The sequence below is a fragment of the Cheilinus undulatus genome, linkage group 16, assembly GCF_018320785.1.
Source record: "Cheilinus undulatus linkage group 16, ASM1832078v1, whole genome shotgun sequence".
Classification (NCBI taxonomy): domain Eukaryota; kingdom Metazoa; phylum Chordata; class Actinopteri; order Labriformes; family Labridae; genus Cheilinus; species Cheilinus undulatus.
The window spans coordinates 17938228-17958840 of record NC_054880.1 but is presented as its reverse complement, the minus strand read 5'-3'; the positions used below and the strand labels follow the sequence as shown (position 1 = coordinate 17958840).

The 20613-nt window shown below is 39.9% G+C and overlaps 1 protein-coding gene across 5 annotated transcripts in view; it reads left to right on the top strand.

Moving 5' to 3' along the window:
- Nucleotides 1-20613, top strand: part of rbms3 (RNA binding motif, single stranded interacting protein) — a 468933-nt gene that overhangs the window by 221606 nt on the left and 226714 nt on the right. For all 5 annotated transcript variants that reach the window (XM_041809940.1, XM_041809941.1, XM_041809943.1 and 2 more), the window contains one exon: nucleotides 9011-9069. In XM_041809940.1, coding sequence (XP_041665874.1) covers nucleotides 9011-9069 — 59 coding nt within the window. The remainder of the gene's footprint in view (nucleotides 1-9010; nucleotides 9070-20613) is intronic.

Here is a 20613-nt window from a genome sequence, read left to right as displayed (position 1 = left end):
CAGTTGACCCCTTTTAGTTATCTCACATCAGAAGTAAATGCAAGTGAGCCCAGATGACTCACCTATATGTATTAATCTTTAAACTTTGTTTTAAATATTCATTCTTACTATGATTTTTTTTTTTTTTTTTTTTTTTTTTTTTAGCATTTTGTTCACACCATGCACTCCACAACAAATCACACCCTTTCTAGTCAATAACTATAAGGGATGTATGATATTATCAGCATGATATCGGCATCAGCAGATATTAGCTCACTGGTATCAGCAGATGTGAACATTTCAGCTGATAATTACAGTAGAACACCGGCTGTGAGTGATGTTCATACACAAATAAGTCTGCTTAAGTCTTTTTCTTTTGTTCGTCCTAATTCTTTGAACTTTATGGTGCTTTGTAAGGATTGAATTTTAATGTCTGAACTACATTTATACATCTAAATTAAACGTTGTATACAATCCTGTGCACAAGGCCGCCCATAAGTGGGGATAAAGGGGAGAGCTTTCTTGGGCCAAGCCAGATGGGGACCCATGCAGGCCAGCTAAATCATGATCCATAGTAAAGTTAAGCTGTGATATCTGTATTTGTTTTTTACCTGAATAATTACAGCTCTTATCAATGCATTAATTTATGCTGTGAGCTATAAGCATTTTCCTAAAGGTTAATCTCTTTTCTTAAGACAGAATAACCTTTTTTTTGGTAATGTTAACAACGTGGATGGGCACACTGAACTAAACTGTTTGAAACGTATTGTCAGACTTTGTAGTTAAGCCATAATATGTACAAACATCAGGATGCCAGAAAACAAAGCAGAGAAACTGAGAGAACTTTGTGGATAGAAAAGCTTAGATAATTGTAAAAAGTGGCAAAGTTGGGTTAAACGTGTCAGAAATTGGCAGCAAATTGGAGAAATGGGTAAGAAAGTAGCAGAAATGAGTTGAAAGTGGCAAGAAATGGTGTAAAATGGGCAACAAGAGGCTGATAGGGGCAAAAGGCCTAAAAGTAGCAAAATTGGCAGGAAAAACTGGTGAAAGAAGGTAAAAAAAAAAGGCTCAATAATAGGTTAAAAGTATTATAAATATATGGGCAAAAAAACGGATGAAAAGCAGTTAAAAAGTTGCATTATTACATTTTTCAACATTACAGCCAAATTAAAATTTGAGACATTTTTTAGCACCAAAATGAGGTAATTGTTAAAAGGGCCAGCTCCAACGCTACTGATCCAACACACATGCATTCAGACGTCCTTAATGAATCACAACTGGGGTGGGCCCGTTTACTGAGTTTTTCAGGGGTTCAGCAAATTCTGTGGGCAGCCCTGCTTGTGCATAAGTTTTAGGCATGTACTAAAGTTTCATCCAGTGTGTCACACCCTGGGGCTGGAAGGGAGGTGGGCAAAGTCAAGCTTGATGGCATATGGGCCTTTTCACACCGGAGACAGCTGGTGGTTTTCAGGCTCTTTGGACATCCCCACCACAACCAGAGGCTAGTGGCAACCCTACTACCTGCCCGGATGGTACCCTAGACAGTGCTTACTCGCCATGTCCATCCCTTACTGTGGCCTTTATTATTTTCATTATTATTTTTATTATTTTTCTCTGCCCTTGGTAAAATGCAAGGACATCCAGGGCACCTCGGGGGTTGCGTCAATCCTTATTCCCACCCTATGGTGCCCTCAAGTAGACCCTTACTTGCTACATGTACTCATTACTTCAGCCTTAATGTTTTGGTTGCAACATGCCTTAAAGCTCTGTATAGTACTGCAGCTAAAATCAATATTATGTAAAATAATTCAGATACGTACATAAAGAAAGTAAATATAGGGCATCACTAGTAATTGTAATTCTGTTAGGAAGCAGATAACAAATCTTTGGAGGCAAAGTTCTACGCTCTTTGTATGTTTTATTTCTTATTTTCATGTGATCTGCTACGTGCAGAGCTGCACTGCCCTGCACTTCAGAAACTGACCCAGTGGTTAAGGTCGGAGAAAAAACCATAGAGGGAATGGAACATTTTGAAAACAAACCATATGAAATTTGTGGGCTTGTTGTGGTATTTCCTTTTAAGTTGATTCACAGGGTTTCAAATATATAAGTTGCTCTTAAAGGCATTATTGACTTGTTAAACTGCATGCATTATTTGTGATTGCATCCAACGGCACATCACCTGGGTGGTCCTCCCATCCTTTTCCATCGCTCCTATGTATGAGCAACACCCATAGAGACTTGTTGTGGTTCTGGCTCTCTTTCTGCCCACATGCAGCAAAGAGCCTCTTCACTCCCAGCTCTGATGCCGGAAATGGAATACGCCTGGATCATTTTATCCAGCGAAGAGAAAGTGAGGAAAGAAAGAGACACAAGCGCTGGGATGTCACTCGTGTGCACGCAGCTGCCCTCTCAAAAAACATAGCAGAGCTCTAAGCATTCCTGCGCCTTGACAGCTGTCAAACGAATGACATGTTTTACATCCACCACAATTTGTGCATTTTCATCAGCCTAAAATAGCTCATAAAGCCTGTATTTTTATCGGCAGTTTCATTTCTGGTGTCTTCTTTATTCTTTGGGTTGATGTGATATTGCATCAGAATGATTGCAATGGGATTCCTTTTAGGATGGAGGATGAGAGAGACAAAAGGAGGGGAAAATGAAGGATACAGTACAGGAAAGAGGACTGGAGAAGGACTGTGGCGAGAGAAAGAGAGCAGGGGAGAGGAGAAGATTTGTGAGGAGGAGGCAGGGCCGAGGGCCAGCATAGTCAGAGATAAGAGGCAGCGAGAGTGATTGAAATAGGATTAGTGGAGACAGGCTCTGCATCCCGGCCACAGCATCACAGTGTTAAACCTGCGCTTCACAGGGGCTGCCTCTGTCACATCAAAGCCTCCGCAGGCCTTCCCCTGGCAGAGAGGCGAAGGAGCCGCCAGCAGGGTCAACCTCAGCCACACACACTCTCACAAACACAGCGCACATGAACATGCAGATCACATTCTCCATCCATGCCCAATATGTCTCCATTATGGAGACAAAGCTGGCTCCTTGCACCTAGCCTTTTCATCTCGCTGCATCGTCTTTGTGGTGTGTGTTTGGATAGAGGAGAGGATGCATTGATGAGCCATCTTTAACATTTAATGAGGCGAGCAGTGATGAGTTGGCATTGGGAAGCTACTGTCTCCTGCCTCCCCCAGAGTCCAAACAAAGTTTTAATGAGAACTTTCCCCTAATATGTGCCAACAGCACTGAGCTTTTTAACTGCTTCCCAGACTGATCGCATACAAAATATTTCACTGAGGCAGCAATGACACCTGTGTGCAAATAAACAGACAAGACAGGCTGACTTGCATCGGCTTATAAAAAAAAAAAAAATCAATCCTGTGAACTGCAATTAAATGTAATCTTTAAATTCAAACATACTGGTTTAAAGCTCCAGAGAGGGATTTTTAGATGATTAGAAAACAGGCTTAATTTATCATTTATGGCTCTATATGAAATACAAAGGCAAAGCTAACTGTCAGTAACAAGTGGTATGGCTACTTATACGGTTACCCTTGATGTTTTAAATCTTTGCCAGGGGGTAGGTGTCAGCAAAAGGACCTCATTGAGAACTGCTTATGCAATTTTTGAGAAGTTTCCTACAGAACTAGATGAAAGAACATTTGAGAGTGTACACACACATATTTAAGGGCTGACACCAGGGCAAAATTATTGGTGATTGCATTTTTATACTGACACGTGCCATTGGAATCTCAATTTTTTGTATTTTAGCACATTTATTTTGGTAAAATCAGCCCACATTTTATATAATAAGCAAGCCCAGTCCTGTGTTAGTAGTCTACCTATGTCTGAAAACATGAAATCTGATGGCCTGTTTTGAATCTGCTCTCCTTGTGACATCACAGTTAGTCATTACAATAACACCCAGCCATCTCTATGTTATCTCCACCCAGCAGGAAGTGAGGCTGGGGTGACAAAGATCTCATTTGCAGTGACTCTCCATTTAAAGACATACTCATGTGGGCCTTTCTGAGAAAGGCTGTCTAGAGCGGGTTTACACAGGGTCAAAAAATGCCTCCATGTTATATTTTGACCAGAGCACAGCACAAAAAATTGACGTGGCTCACAGGGGACTGTGTTAAAGGGTGGGAAAAAAGGTATGGTGTCACTTTACCTAATTTAACTGTTTAAACACACAGGTTAGATGAATACAAACAAACCACTTAGATAAGTTTGAAATATGTGTTAAAATTAAGCACTTTCCACCATGGAATGTGGGTGTACCCTCACACACACACATATGTTTAAATGCTAAAACTGTAATAGTTTTCATAGTTGTACAGTGCCAACTTTAAGAAATATTGTTTAGTATAATTTCTGAAAAAATCTGAAATCAGTTCCATCTTTTTCTTCAGTTATCTGATCCCAGGTTTAATTTCTTCTCTTTATCTGGTGTGCGTCCTGTTCTGACTACAGCGTGATGTTTGTCATTTCTGGTATCCCCCATGTGTCCCACACAGGCACCAGGAAAAGGGATTTTTATTCTTATGCCAAAAAACTTTGAAACTCACTGCCTCTGGGTGTTGAGATTGTGAGCTCCACTGTCCTGGATGTTTTTAAAAGTTAATAAAGATGTAATTTAAAAATTTTAAAATAACTCAATTGCCTTTATTTGTTCATTAACAGGCAATTTCCATCAGAAAAAAGAAAAGAATAAAATCTTGAGATTGGGCTTCACTCATCATATATCAACAACACTGTATGTAGAACACATCTGCTTTTCATTGAAGTCAACAGCTTCAAAGATCGTACAAAAAAGAGGAAAGACAACATGCATATACATTTTTTAAAAATGTTAATGATTTAAAAAAAAATTAACTGATAAAGGTATGGGAATTGTTTTTTAGATATATTTTTGGGGCCTTTAATGCCTTATTCAGAGAGAGGGACAGTCACAAGCTGGACTACAACCCAGCCCCCTGAGGGCATGCCTTAAACCATTAGGCAATTTGTGCCCCAGGACAAGAATTTTAACCAAGATACTCAGTGACTGGTGTCCATTATTTCAAATGGATCTGCATTTTCAACTGTAACTGGACAATCATGTGTTCCATCATGTAAACATGCTTTACCTTCTGCAGCCACTGGTCAATCATGGAAGGGTTGGGCATTTGTTAATCTGACTTCAATTATTTTATTTGAATGGTTCCTAAATGTTAGATTTAAAAATTTTATTTTATTTTATTTTATTTTATTTTATTTTATTTTATTTTATTTTATTTTATTTTATTTTGTTCTAATTTGATTTCTTTACATTTTACTTTATTAACATTAATTACTATTTTTGTGTTATATTTTGTTTTGTTTTAGTCCATTTTGTTCTTCTTTAATTTATTTTATTTTACTATTTACTATTTTTATTTTTTTTAATAAATATTTTTAATCATTGTATTTTTAGGATTACAGATGTTTCTATTTTATTCTATTTTATTTTCTTTTAGGATTTATTTGTAGTCTTTTGTTTTTATTGTAGAGATAGGACATTAGATAGAGCCAGAGACAGGGGTGAGAGTATGGGATGACATGGTAAAAGAGCCACAGGTCAGACTTGACCTGGGCCACCCGCATACATGGGGCAAAGGAATTTTTTTACAAAATTCTGTTTTCATTTCCTGCCTGTTGGGAATGCATGTTTTCAGATTTTTTTATCTATATCTGATATGCTTATATATTCATGCCTGGGTTTAAAATTTCATCTAAGCTGACTCTGATACCAATGCAGATATAGAAATGTAGGTTAGACCTTAAACTTCAGTCCATAAAACACACTTTATAATTTAAGGACTATGAATTAATTAAAAAAGAGAGACTTCAGCTGACATGGGACAGCAGGTCCTGCCTAAAACTCCCAAAACTTTGTTTTTTAACATATGGATGATGTTTACAGCCAGTTATAGGTTTTAAGTCCTGGCCACAGATGAGATGAGACTGCAGGAACTGGAGATCAATCCCCCGACCTTATGTCTGACAAAAGTCCGACTCTACCACTTAGCCCTTATTCAACCACTGAAAAAGCAAAAATAAGTGTGTTGTTCATCTTGATTGAATGAATCCTGATTCTTGTCACCATTTCTTACTCTACATTTCTACAACAAACATCCCTCTGCTGCAGTGTTAAACCCAGCTGTGCATGTTCTCAAATCAAACACATATTCATGTAGTGTAGCTGTGCTCAGGAGTGTCTCAGTGTGATCAAATATTACACATTCTGTTGCAGCAGATTATGGATCCCTATAGCTAAAACCGCCTGTTTATCTACACAACAGAGACAATCCACTGGTTGGTAAACGCTTCCTCCGTGTGCATATTACGGTGCATGTTTGTGTGTGTGTGTGTGTACTCATGCATTATCTGCATTTGTGTGTGAGAGCTGGTAGTTTTCCTCTTGGAGCTCATCAGTTCATATCCACCACCCACCCCACCGCAGCATGCAGTAAATAGAGTCTCCGCCACTCGTTGAGAAATGGCACAATTATCCCCCGCTGGTGAAATATGGGCCGGGATGCACCACTGCTTCTTCCCTACACAATGTGTGTGTGATTGTTTGTGTGTGTGCCAAACATACAGAGCGTGGCTGTCTTTCCTCTGCTCGCTCATTGTGATGTTCGCTCAACACGCAGGGAATTGTTCTCACTTTTGTGTTTATACACAGACATGAATACATCACATGCACGAGTGTAATTGTACAAGCAAGGTTGTAGCCATGCGCACACGCTCATGCATACAAATACCAGCAGGGAGAACTTGCAGATTGGCACATGCACATTCTATACTTATAGTTCTTTTAAAGCTGCATGCTATACGGGGTGTTGCAGTTTTAGCTGAGACAAGCAGATAGAATAACTCAGTGTCAGTCAGTCTGTGAGGCCAGTCTTTCAATATCAAAACATCTACAGCAACATGCTGTGCATAAATATGCTTGGTTGTAGGACTCAAATAACCTTTGGTGACGTATATACGGCCAGTATAGTGAAATCTTTAATGTTTACAGAGCAGAATAGTTCATCATTACTCATATAAATATTTTTATATTGAGACATGATCTCATTATGCACAGTGACATACCTTAATCAGACAAAAATTATACATTTAGGAAGCCACATACAAACATTCTTTGGAAAAAGTATTCTGCTTGACCATTGCACCTTTGGGACTCTAATGACATTGTACTCAAATACATCTACTTCAATGTGGAGTTACTTTTGTCCATATAGTGTAGATTTCACCCATGCAGTGTTATATGCATCTGCTGTCTAGCTCTTGAGTACCATCTGTTTTCATTATGTTGCATTTGCTAGTTACCAGTATGGTAGTTAGGCTCTCAGCCAACAGTAACATTCATCAGCCCACAGCCTCTGACGTTTGCCCAGGGTTGCAGTTTCCACCACCAGTGATCACTTGTTTATGAATGAGGAGTCTTTTCAATGAAACCAGCACTCTAAGTTGATTTATCTTACAGTATTCTGCTGTCTCCTTTGAATGCAGGACTATGTTACCTAATGAGGGAAAATGCTGCTGAAAAGTGGTGCCATCACCCTGTTCAGCATTGAAGGGTATCTCATTATGTTTTGTTTTTTTTGTTGTTTTTTTTTTTTTTGCAGCAAAGTGATAAATAAAATGATCAGAGGCCAAATTTCAAATCATGGTAGGCCACATGCAGCACATGATGATGGTGTGTCTCAATATTTTATATGTACACTGTAAAACTGAACAAGATGAAAAAACTCAAATTTTTTTATTGCATAAAAATTTTTAATTACTGGAAATACATTTTTTTGAGTATGACTCAAGTTAAAATAAATAATTACCACATTTCTCATACAATATTAGTCAAATTATTTGAGAATTATGGGAAATAGACTTGGAGTGATTGATTTCTGTCCTCTTAAAACTAAAAATGTGTTCTTTCAATTCAGAAAAATAGAGCTAAAATAAGCGTATCAAATTTTTAAAGGTGTAGTGTGTAATATGAAGCCTTGGAGCATTCAGCAAAACTAGAAGAAATTGACCCTTTTATTTGTATTTAGGCCCCTCTAAAGAAATGTTTAACCATCTAGATAGGAAAAATTGTTTTATAATAAGCTGTTTAGGCATAGGGTCCCTAAAATGATAATTCATGTTTTGAAGAGCAAATATTCATGATTAAAGAGCTGATAGTAGCTATTAGGTGATATCGAATGACATGGCAGTACACACATCTGGCTCCATATTAATCATTCTACAATGATTTATTTTGACAATGCATACTTTCTGTTTCCTTTCTTGTAAAAGTGTTCTGGTTAATTCACCTTGTTCGTACAGCTGCTCATTTCACATTGAAAACTTTAATAACTTCAGCTGACTGTCTTGGTGTGCACACTCTTTCAAAAGAAATTTATTATCCCAACCAGTTTTCTCCTGACAAAATGAAGATTTCATAAACCAAATGTAAGTTTGACCAAAGAGGCCACATTCTGGACTTGTCTTTTGTTTTGTTTGTAAAATTTTGCCATGGAGACATAAGAATCTCCTCACTGTTTAATGCTAATTAACAGGATTATCAAGAGTACTCATTTGAAAACAAATAATTATGCAGCAGGATTAATGACTATTGTTATTGATTTATCTCATTGTCAAAGTACTGAACTTTTTAGCATTGCACAAAAAGATTCAAGAGAATTTGAATGTATTACTTTACACAGATATACCAGCTTAAGTTTATGGACAGATCATTGTGCTTGTGTGCATTTGAACCTTTTAAAATGTTCACTGACTCCCTCAAATGTCAGAGGACTTCGCATTCATCTCAAGTCAGCCATAAACATAATGTTATTAACCTCAAGTGATTTCTCTTTCCAATGGCTTTTGACATTTGGGCTACTTTGCAAATTGCAACTAAATGGCAGCGAGTATGGAAAGTAAGAGATCTACTCCTCATGGAGGTCATTTGAGTCAAAAACACTTAATTTCTCTTTCTCTGTCTTTGCAGGTATGGAAAAATAGTGTCAACCAAGGCCATACTTGATAAAAACACCAACCAGTGCAAAGGTAAGCCTTTCGTTTTCTGTCTCATGTACCCGTTTTCTTTGTCCCTGTCCATGCCTGCCTGTATGCCTTGCCTCTTAAATAAGTGATTTAGCTAGTAGCTGGTCTCAGACTGCTGGAAGGTTCTGGGTAAACAACCTGTTCTTGGCTGGTTCTGCCCTGCTTTAGAGGATAAGCAGGCGCACAGCTGACGTCTCGGCCCCTCCCTGTCTGCTCTTCGATTTCCTGTTTTGTCACATGGAAGACAATCTTTCGGAGCGTGTATCTGTAAAAGCACCATTAATGTCTGCACGGTAAATGATGCGCACATGCAGAGATGACATTAGCGTCCCATTTAAAATTGTTTCTGCACTGTTTTGCATGCTTGAACATACTTGCATAGTGGACCAATTAGTGAGCTATCAAGCTAGTAAGGATTAGATAAACTTGAATTTGCATGATTGTCACCTTCTTTGCTCTGTTTTTACTTCAACCACCTGCTTCATGTGGCTATAAATACATCACACGTCCTTCTTACATTGCGATCTGTTCATAATGATGGAGGCTGAATAAAAAAAGAGGGAGAGAGAGAAAAGAGCAAAGAGGGATGAGGAGGAGAAAAAAGATTAGTGTGCTACTTGCCCCGAGGTGTCTGGCAGCACTGTTTAAGAGCTATTGAAGTTCCATCAATACTTTTAATTGCTTTTTGTGGTTTCCCGGGCTCTGAAGTGTGGCCTTTCAAGGTGAAGCCGCCTTCTTAACCCCGCTTCACACCTCCACTCTGCCTCAGTTTATCCTGCCAGGCATGCTCTGGGTCAAAATGTTCAGGAATAGAAACCTGTGCTGTGAAAAAAGGGGCTGATTATCTTGACAGGGCCTTTTTTTCTGAGTCCTAAAGGCTATGAAAGACAAGCTTTGAGGTGTGTTAGTAAGGAAGGATGTATCTAGAGGTCACAGGACACACAAAGGCAGGAGAAAAAGGGGAGTTTAGGCAGATTCAGACTGGGAAATAGGAGGAAATACCTCTGAATATGCGAGAGGGAAGAAAAAGACTGCTCATTTACAGGTTATTCCTCTGTGTGTCCGGCCGGCCTGAGTTATGCACAGCATACACAAAAACAGCTCAGCTTAGCACCGAGTTATGTGGGAGACAATGTTTCCCATAAGTCATCCTCCTGGAATGCAGTGCTGCAGAGATGCCAAGAAGCAAATACAAGCAGACATAGTTTATGAGTGGAAAGGATGGTCCAGGGAGAGAGAGGGAGGTGAACAAAAAAAGAAGTGTGAAACGAAGGGCTAAATAACCTTAGTTTGTAAGTCAAGTTTAGGAGCAGGATAGTGCAAGAAAACTTTGCTCAAAACCCCTCATGAATATCTGCCGATCTCCAGAAAGGTGAGTGTGATTCACAGCAATAACCATCCAAGCAGCTGTATTGAAATCCTGATGTGCTGCCAGCATCTGCGCTCCGTCTAACAAAGTGAAATCGGCACATCTCCCTGATCTAGTCACGCATTGTTTCCAGTCATCTGACCCTCCGACCCTAACACTTGTTTAAATGTCAGAGCGGCAGCTTATCACCACGAGCCACCATCACACGGCGAGCAGGCACTCTCCTCTTCTCTTCCCCCTTGTGTTATTTGTGTTTAGTTCAGCCCAGTGAGCACACTGGCAAAACAACGTGAGAAAAATAGGATAGAGACGAGGTCAGGAGTAGGCATCTCTGAGAGAGATAGCATGAGTGAAAACAAAAAGGGCAACATAGGTCTCATGCACACGGACTACTTTTGTCTTTCTTTGCTTTGTTTACTCACTTCCAGTTATTTTTGCTTTGTTTGACTTAATATTATAGGCTTGGGACAAAATATATCATCATAACTTGCCTCATACAACACTCTACTCAGTGTTTAGGTTTTTGAAAAAAGTGGAACTTTACCCTGCCAATTTGACTCACCAAGTAACCATTTAATGACTCCTCAGGGTAGCATTTATGACATTAATGAGGGAATCGTGTATGGAAGTTAATGTTCTGGAAAGGAAGTTGTCAGGGGGATAAAAGAGGAAGACAGGTGAGATAATGTTGGACAGAAAGACAGAGAGGTGACATGGAAATAGAGGTGAAACTGAAACCAAGTTGACTGTGATCAGTTCTGACTCAATCCCTACATTGGGATACTATCAATACTGTTATTATAGGTGTGGTATGGTATGGTATGGTATGGTATGGTGTGGTGTGGTGTCATATGGTACTGTGCAGTACCGTATGGTATGGTAACATACTGTATGGTATGGTATTGTATGGTATGGTATGGTGTCATATGGTACGGTGCGGTACAGTACAGTATGGTATGGTATGGTAAGGCGTGGAATGGTATGGTATGGTATGGTATGATATGGTATGGTATGGTATGGTATGGTGTGGTATGGTATGGTATGGTATGGTATGGTGTGGTGTGGTGTCGTATGGTACTGTGCAGTACCGTATGGTATGGTAACATACTGTATGGTATGGTATGGTATGGTATGGTGTTGTATGGTGCTGTGCAGTATGGTATGGTGTGGTAGAGTATGGTAACATACTGTATGGTATGGTATGGCATGGTATGGTATGGTGTTGTATGGTGCTGTGCAGTATGGTATGGTGTGGTAGGGTATGGTAACATACTGTATGGTATGGTAGGGTACGGTAACATACTGTATGGTATGATATGGTATGGAGTGGTATGGTATGGTATGGTAGCATACTTTATGGTATGGTATGGTATGGTACGGTACGGTATGGTATGATATTGTATGGTATGGTATGGTATGATATAGTATAGTAACATCTTGTATTGTATGATATAGTATAGTAACATCTTGTATTGTATGGTATGGTATGATAACATCTTGTATTGTATGGTATGGTATGATAACATCTTGTATTGTATGGTATGGTATGATATAGTACAGTAACATCTTGTATTGTATGGTATGGTATGATAACATCTTGTATTGTATGGTATGGTATGATATAGTACAGTAACATCTTGTATTGTATGGTATGGTATGATAACATCTTGTATTGTATGGTATGGTATGATATAGTACAGTAACATCTTGTATTGTATGGTATGGTATGATATAGTACAGTAACATCTTGTATTGTATGGTATGGTATGATAACATCTTGTATTGTATGGTATGATATAGTAAAGTAACATCTTGTATTGTATGGTATGGTTTGGTGACATATTGTTTTTCATGGTATGGAATAGTAAGTGTCAGATGGAGTGGTGCACACTGCACCAACACTGGACTGTGCAGTAGTGAAAATGTGTTAATTGGAGTGACAAATCTCAGTTCTCTGTTTCTTTTTCTGTCAGATGGGTGAGTCTGGGTTTGGCAGATGCAGCGAGAACATTATCTGCCTGACTGCATTGTGCCAACTGGGAAGTTTGGTGGAGGAGTGCTTATCCTATAGGGCTCTTTTTCAGGGTTTGTGCTGGGCTCCTTATCTCTAGTCAAGTGCAATCTTAATGCTTCAGCATACTGACATTTTGAACAATGCTATGCTTCCAACTTTGTGGCAACAGTCGGGGGGAAGGCCCTTTTGTATTCCAGCATGGCTGTACCTAAGTGCCTGAAGCAAGGATTATAAAGACATGTTGAGTTTGGTTAGGAAGAACTTGACTGGCCCTTACAGAGCCCTGACCTCAACCCCATCAAGCTCAATGGAGATTCTGAGCGAGCCCTCTTGTCCAAAAGTGAGAGGGAACTACACCTTGTGATGTGTGGTGTAGTACTCATTGTGGTTTGTGTGGCTATAGTATTGGTTTGAAATCCGTTGGAGCAGAGATCCACAGATGCATATACAAATGCGTGTATTTATCCATGAATGCCTGAATATGGTGTTGCAACAGTCATGTGGAAGCAGGCGGCCAATTCAGAGGCTTCTTTCAGTTTTGAATTATATTTGTGCACATGTTTAGCTTTCAAAACTGCAGAATCTTGAACCATTTAGATATGAAGTGCTACATGTATTTAAATGCATATGTTTTTGTAGCTGTACATGCATTCACTTATGAGATGAAGGTTTCCATTTGAACTTAATGTGTAAGTTTCAATGAATGCCTTTCATCAGCATTTTATTTGCTGTGTAAATAAAATGCCTTTAAAAAATGAGAATGACATTGAGCATGATAGGAAGATGGAGAGATGATGATGTTTGAGGTAGAACAGTATGCGTGGGAGTAGAGGCTGTCTGTTGTGGAAAAGGCAGAGAAACAGTGATGATGCTTTCTGTACTTACAGGTCAGGTGTTAGGGAGACGTGTATTTTAGTGTGCACACAAACATAAAGCAGCAAAGGTTCGGCGCCCACACGGAAGCACAAACACACATTGTTCTCCTAGCTACCATGCATCTGTATGTAAAAGCCATCCATGAACAAGTCCATGCATGAGCTATAGAGCCTGCGTTTGAAGTAGTACATCACAAAAACTACACACTAAGACCATGTAATACACCTCTCCCACGCACTCAAACACAAAGGCCATGCACACACAAAGACTAATCGAACCCCCGCACGCACTCGCCATCCATCTGCCCGAGGTGTGCAAGACTCTTTCAGCATCAGTGGCCGTGCAACAGATCTATCAATCCTCTCTCTAACATCACAGCATGTGTGCCTGCCTGTCTGTCTGCCTGTTTCTGGCTGCTCTCCTCCACCACCGCACCACGCAGGCCTTTCAATGAGCCTCTCTATCTTCCCAGCGCTGACTCACTCCCTCTCCCAACCTTACTCTATGACACACAGAGGCTTCCAAACACATGCAAAGGTTCACAACAGAAGCTCATAAACCGAGCATGCCGATAAATACACACTCACATGTTCTGGATGTAGCCCGGCTTGGAGAAAAATGGAAACAGGAAGTTATGAAAGTGCTTTAGGGCTGTCATGCGCTGTGGGTAAGAAGAGGTATTCAGCTCTTCATCTCTCTGCGCTCTCATACTCTATCTATACATCTGTCTGCACACTTTCACATTTACTGTAGAAATGCTGCTGAGATTTGAGGGTTTGCATCACACACGGAGAGAGGTATCAAGGAGGAGAGAGAAGAGGAAAACCTAAAAACCGCTCATTTGCCATCCCCTGCCCACAAGGGCCTCTTAAAAGGCGGCGGCGGCAGCGGTGGCGGCATTTGAAATAAAGCAGGGCTGACCGAATGGAGACATTTTATTTTCCCCTGCCAGAGCCTGCAGGCAGAAGGAAATGACCTCAGACCCCTTTAAAGGACCTCCGCTTCCTCCTCCTTCCTCCGCCACTGGGAGATAAGGCTGTGCCCGAGATTCACCGCCCTGACTGGCGCTGTGCCGCGACGGACCACCGCACTGAATTGTGGGAGATTGATGAGATGAGAAGATAGTCCCTTGTGGCCTGTGTGTTCGGCAGTTTGTTGTTGTTCATTTCTCTGCCCGGGAACTTGCCATCCATTTTGTATGAGAACGCTAAAAACTCACAAGGGCATTACATAAAGTCACATCTTGAAAGAATTAATGTCACCTTTAGTCTGTTATCTGGGTAACATGATGTCAAACATTTTTGATACTTGTTTGGATGTCAAAATTTCATCATGAGAGTATGAAGACATCACCAGCATGTATTTTAATGCTGTCTCAAATTAAAATGGTCATTTTTTTTACATCTTTGCTACCACATGTTTATAATGATAAATTCTCCAATATTTGAATGACTAATAGCATCAAAAAGTAAAAAAAAAAAAAAAATCTGCATTTTTCACATGACAGGTTTATAGGAGAGGAATAAATCCATCAAAAATCACAGGCACTATAATGTCAATGTTTTTGTGTAATTTGACAGTAGGCAATGCTTTTCTTGCAATTTTTGATGATTGAAAACAAGAAAATAATCTAGCATAATGGTGTTTATCTTGTAAGGGTGATGGACTAGTCAATGGTGTGTCGATAGCCAAATTAGAACCTCAGCCAGTAGCACCTCCTGCACTCTCACCTCTTATAGCATCACACAAACAGACAGGGGTGCAGATAGCCTAGCTGTCAGTTTGTACAGAAGCTAGTCTTCCAAGTGGGCAGTGCAGGTTTGTATCCAACTTAAGACTCTTTATTTTCTACACTATCCTGTCCTCTCTAAATCAAGACAAAATAACTAGAAAATACATTTAAATATTTACATATTTGCTCCCACAGTGCAGCTTTTTGTACCTTGGTAATAGTTCACTGTTTTCCTATGCTCACTTTTTTGTAACTGTTTGAGATAGCGGTGTGTTACAGAGAGCAGCAACCAACCTTTTTTGCACCACAGACCGGTTTAATGAAAGGCAACATTTTCATGGACAGGCCATCAATGTGTGGCGAAATAAAATTGTACGTTATTAGAGTTATTATGCAGAAAAAATAAAACTCACCAATGCTGAATCAGTGGGCGCGTGAGAATCCCCTGTCACAATAAGCTCATGTTTTAAGTAGGACTCCTGATATTGTCCTTTAAAATGCAGCTTTCTTTTTCTAAGCAGCCATAGGTGCTACTTCTGTTTCTTTACTGAGCCTTTTCCCTTTGCAAAGCTCTCAAAGGATGTTCATTTTTTACTCATTTTAGCTAGCTTGAGCGCTTAATTTTTGGGTATCATGGTTCAGAGACAAGCATCTTGACATGAGTCTAGAGGCCAAAATGCATGGACGGATGACATAACTAAAGAGAATCCAGTAATTTTTCAAAATAAAACATCTGTCAGGCTCTGATTGTCAGTAAAATGAAAATTAAATACGTTTATTATGTCTGGCCCAGCACCAAATGACCTATGGCCTGGTCGTTGGAAATATGCTTTAGAGTACTCAAATTACCTTTTTGTTGTAACAAGTAAGATAATGTACAAGTTTTTTTTTTTAAACTTAAAATAATTTGTTACTTTTTTCATGATTCATGATTCATGACTAGAAAAATCAACCTATTTGTCTTAAGCTTTTATCAACACAAAAAAGAAAAATTCGTAAAACCCCCAAAGCTTCTTCACTGTTTTTTTCCTTCCTGTTAGCACACTTGTCATACCTGCATACAAGCAGAAAGTAAACACTGTGCATCAATGAAACTAGCTGATAATGCTGATGAGATGGGAGAGTTATCAATTTTATACTCCAAACATATGTGATGTATTTTTAATGGAAGGGACAAAAACAACATAGTATAATATAAGTTCAAAAGTCGCTCTCGTTGACTTTGAAGCAGCTGTGCCACACAGCCGTTTTACTGAGGAATGTGCACAGCCTGTGCGTAATACGGTATGCATTTTTCCATTTGGCTATCAAATTGTAAGTATATCAAAGAGCTATTAAGGTTATCATGTTTGTTTCAGGTTATTAGACTGCAATGTTACAGATTATGGGGTGTGCTCTGGGCTTTCGAGTCCACAAATACAAAGGCAAATTAACAGTCGGCTACATGCTGATTTGTGACTGACATGTGGAAAGGGCTTCAAGTTTTGGCGAAACAAAAGTATACTAGCATCTATTAAACTCAATCTATTAAACAGTACAGTAACATGTTACTTTTAAAAGTAACTCTTTTCAACACTGCCTCTTCATGTGTTACAAAGCGATTTGTTCAGTTCTAGATATTCATTGAACATGCTGTACTTATTCAGGCAAACACTGGAAATATGAAAAGCCTTAACACTTGGTAGGAAAGTGTGATCAGAGCAGTGTCATCGCTCAGGACAGTGAAAATGCAAAAGGATGTGTGCTGTTTAAATAAAATGGTAGGGTGAACAATATAGGCTGCCTAGGACTTATGTTTTTGTTTGCTGTGGTTTAATTTGACTTTTTAAGTATCATATTACATCCAAATCTGACATTCTGGTATTGTGACAACCCTAATCTATATAGTTAGATTTACAGCTCTATGTCTGTGCATTCCTTGCCTTTAGTCTGGACACACTGCACTCTTTGCCTTTTGAATACTAAATCACTGTAAGCAGCATACTGTATGCAGCCTCTGTGTGGTGCACTTTAAAAGCCTGTCTCTGGCTTGACCATTACAATCTGAGGCATCCTTTTCTCCCACCACAGGATCAGCCTAATGGAGAAATATAGGCAATGTTACATTCTATAAAACCAGATTTATTGCTGCATCAGAGCCTGAGTGGAGTATTGCATGACTCGGAGCATAAGGGCTATTGATAAATGAGGTGAAGCTCTCCAAAAAGGGCCTGTTTCTCATTGTCATGTGCATGTGTATCTGTGTATTTGGAGTCGGGGGGTGAGGGAGGAGGAGAAAGCAGAGAGTGCTTTTTGCATCCGATATTGGTTTCTCATTAGCGGGCTGAGATATAAACATTTGTCTATGTTGTACATTGTGCTGGCGCAATTAAGGATTCTCTCTGCCGCCCCCTCTGCCCTTTGAAAGTGAATTATGTGCAGATGAGAATCTCGACTGAAGTGCGGCCAACAGCGGACCTTTTCCAAATGCCTCCGTTACCTCAAAGCCATTCCAGAAAAGAGATCGGCTGAGGGAGAGAGAGAGAGAGAGGGTGGGTGGGTGTGCCTTTCCTGCTTGCATTGCGTATTAATGACTCTAATTAGGAATAGCTGAGGGATAATCACATTGATTCAGACCGATTCAGCATGCACGCCCTTACTGGATAACAGTTCCAGCCTTTGTTAGAGCCCCAAATCATATACATGCACACAAAATCCCTTTTCTTGCCCTTCCATGCCCCCCCTTCCAGTTCCTAGAGAAAGCATCTGATTGGCCAAGATTGTCATAAATAGAAGCAGCCGAGCCATCAGTGCTGCATTCCCGGAGCTCTGACCCTTTGTACCCTCTCCACTTCCTGTTCTGTTTTTGCATGCACTGTGGTCATGGACTTCGTGTGTGTGTGTGTGTGTGTATTTATAATCTTTGTGCGTGCTCAGAGGAGGTCGTGCTGAGGTTAGGAACCACGAAATCAAGGATCAAAATAAACCAAGGTTTCCCCAGAGTGCTTTTGCACACTGATCCGTTGCAAATTTGGGGAATTTGTTCAGTTTTTAGTGTTATTGTTCACTTTCTGTCTCCTGAATCCAAACAAAGACTGTAAAAATCATGTAATAAATTTCAACACTGACTCTTGGGGATCTCTGTTGCAGATTTTTGTCACTGCTGTGGATTTCTTCTAAAGTCCCTTTCAAAACACATCTCAGAACTTGCTTCCATGTCTTGTTTGTTGACTAATGCCTCAGAGGGCGCTGGTGGAAGGTGAAGAGGCGGAGCCGGAGTCATCTCTTATCCCCGGACTTAACCCGAGGATGGCAGGGGGGGACCACAGTGGCCTTGCACTGACCTGTCACAGCTCTGCCCTCACACACGTCTCTTGACTAATGATCTTCCCCTTGATTAGTTAAGGAAGGCATAAATCATAACGATGATGAAGCTGGAGGCTGCTGGGGTTGTTCCTCTTGAATGGCTCAGAGATGCAAAGAGAAAAAATGGGCTTCGTAGTTGTTCAGAGGAACGGGACACTTTGTCTTTGTCCATATTTTAGCGCTCACTTTGTCTCTACCTGGAATTTTTCATCTTCTGAGGATGCATCGATCCTTGTTCAAATATTTAACCAATCGTCTCATCTTGCCGGTGGTGCTGTCAGGCGGAAGAATACCTGATGTGATTACTTTGCTTATTCCAAACTGCAGCTCGAACAGGGATAACATGTTAGCGCACAAGATGGCACCCAGCACGAATATGAAAGTATTTAATCTTCAGGTATTACTGGAATGATGGGAGGGCGGGTATTTTTAGATTCTCTATAGGGAGAAGTGAAATAGGAGTGTGAATGAGGGGCTGCACCTGCTCTTTGTGTAAAGATGTGCTTATACGGTATGGCATTTTCACATCAACAGGAACCATAATGAGCAGTTATTCAAGGTTGTTTGACATTCTAACCCGATTGTGAGAGAGTGTGAAACTGCTGGTGCCATGAATACTCTGCATGTTCACAGGTGTGGCTGCATGTGCACCAGTATGTGTGTTTATGCTGACATTTACAAGGCTGACTTCTCTTTTACTCTCCAAAGTGCTTCAACAAATGAGTGCATGTGAGAGTCTGTGTATGCATGTGCAGCCACTCAGTTATTTTGCCATAGGTCTTGTTTTAACAACCTCTTGACAAGTAATTAACACCCTTCATGACTCGAACCTTTCTCGAGTGCTCTTCACATGTTGCAGGGAACACGCTGGGGTTTTGATATTAATCCAGCAAGCTGATAGAGCCGCCAGAGAGCCGAGTGATTTCTTTTACATGTCTGAAATTTAGACAATCACAAAGAGATTTTATGCATGCAAAGCACATAGAAGGGTCTAAATACACCCTTGATAGCACTACAAATCAAATGGCATTTCTGCACTGTAATGTTGCCATTTGAGGTCATTAAGGGAAAAAATTGTCCCACTCTATGCAAATCAGCCTCATTCCACGTGACTAATTCTCAAACATCACAGCTAATAGCCACATGCAGAAAGTTTAAAAGAACAACCATGCTCTGAATGTTTGTGGCAGCTGCACAGCTGTATTTATAAGGAGTATCACGCACAAACTTTCCAGTGATCAGGGCAGATGATCTAAAGCAAAGTATCTGCAAATGCAGTTCATATCTATTATTTTGATACAACTTTAATTGATACAATCAGGGTTGAAATCAGTCAGTGGTAAGCAGTTCATGTATGCATGGCTCATGTTGCACATGGCAAAGATCCAAGTGCTCTGTTTCTTTTCTGTACAAGTTACCCTCCCTTACTCCAGCTTTGATTTAAACAGTGAAACTTGTATCACATTTTTCAAGGCTTTCCTCACAACTAGGGGTGCACCAATCGATCGGCCAAAATCAGTATTGGCGCCGATTTCCTTAATTTTGGGCAATCGGTGGTCAGCTGATACATATGAAACTGATCTTATCCACCGATATTATCTACCTCTACCTACTAAAATGTGAAAAATGAAAGACTGAAGGAACTGATATAATGTAGTAGTTTGGACAGCAATGCTCTAAACTTTTTATTTATATTTGAGAGAACTACCTCATGTGCAGTTAAAACACCAAGTTTTTATTGTTTCATGGGTATTGTTCAATGTTTTTCAATAAAACAAGATTGGAACATTGAAGGTGTATGCTGTCAGTTATAAAAAAAAAAAAATCGGTATCGGCCAAAATCGGAACCAGCAGGTCAGGCTTTTTAAAGATCGGTGATCGGCCAGAAAATTGCAATTAGTGCACCCCTACTCACAACACCTGAAAAAATTGATATACAGCCCTGTAGTTATATCCCTCTATAAGGTAACTGCCAAACAGTAAAGTATGGGTCAAAACAAGAGGCTGGCATGGTTTCAGTGGTAGTGGGATTCATTAAAATCATATAAGCAAGCAATAAGCATGAGGCTAAATGATGCTAAATTCTGGATATTAGACAGTACATGTCAGTGTACATATTTTTCAGATTTTGAAAACATTCCCTTAAAATGAGCATGGCCCACAAAATGTCAAAATGACCTTTGACCTTTAAAAACTAAGTAGTTCTTCCTG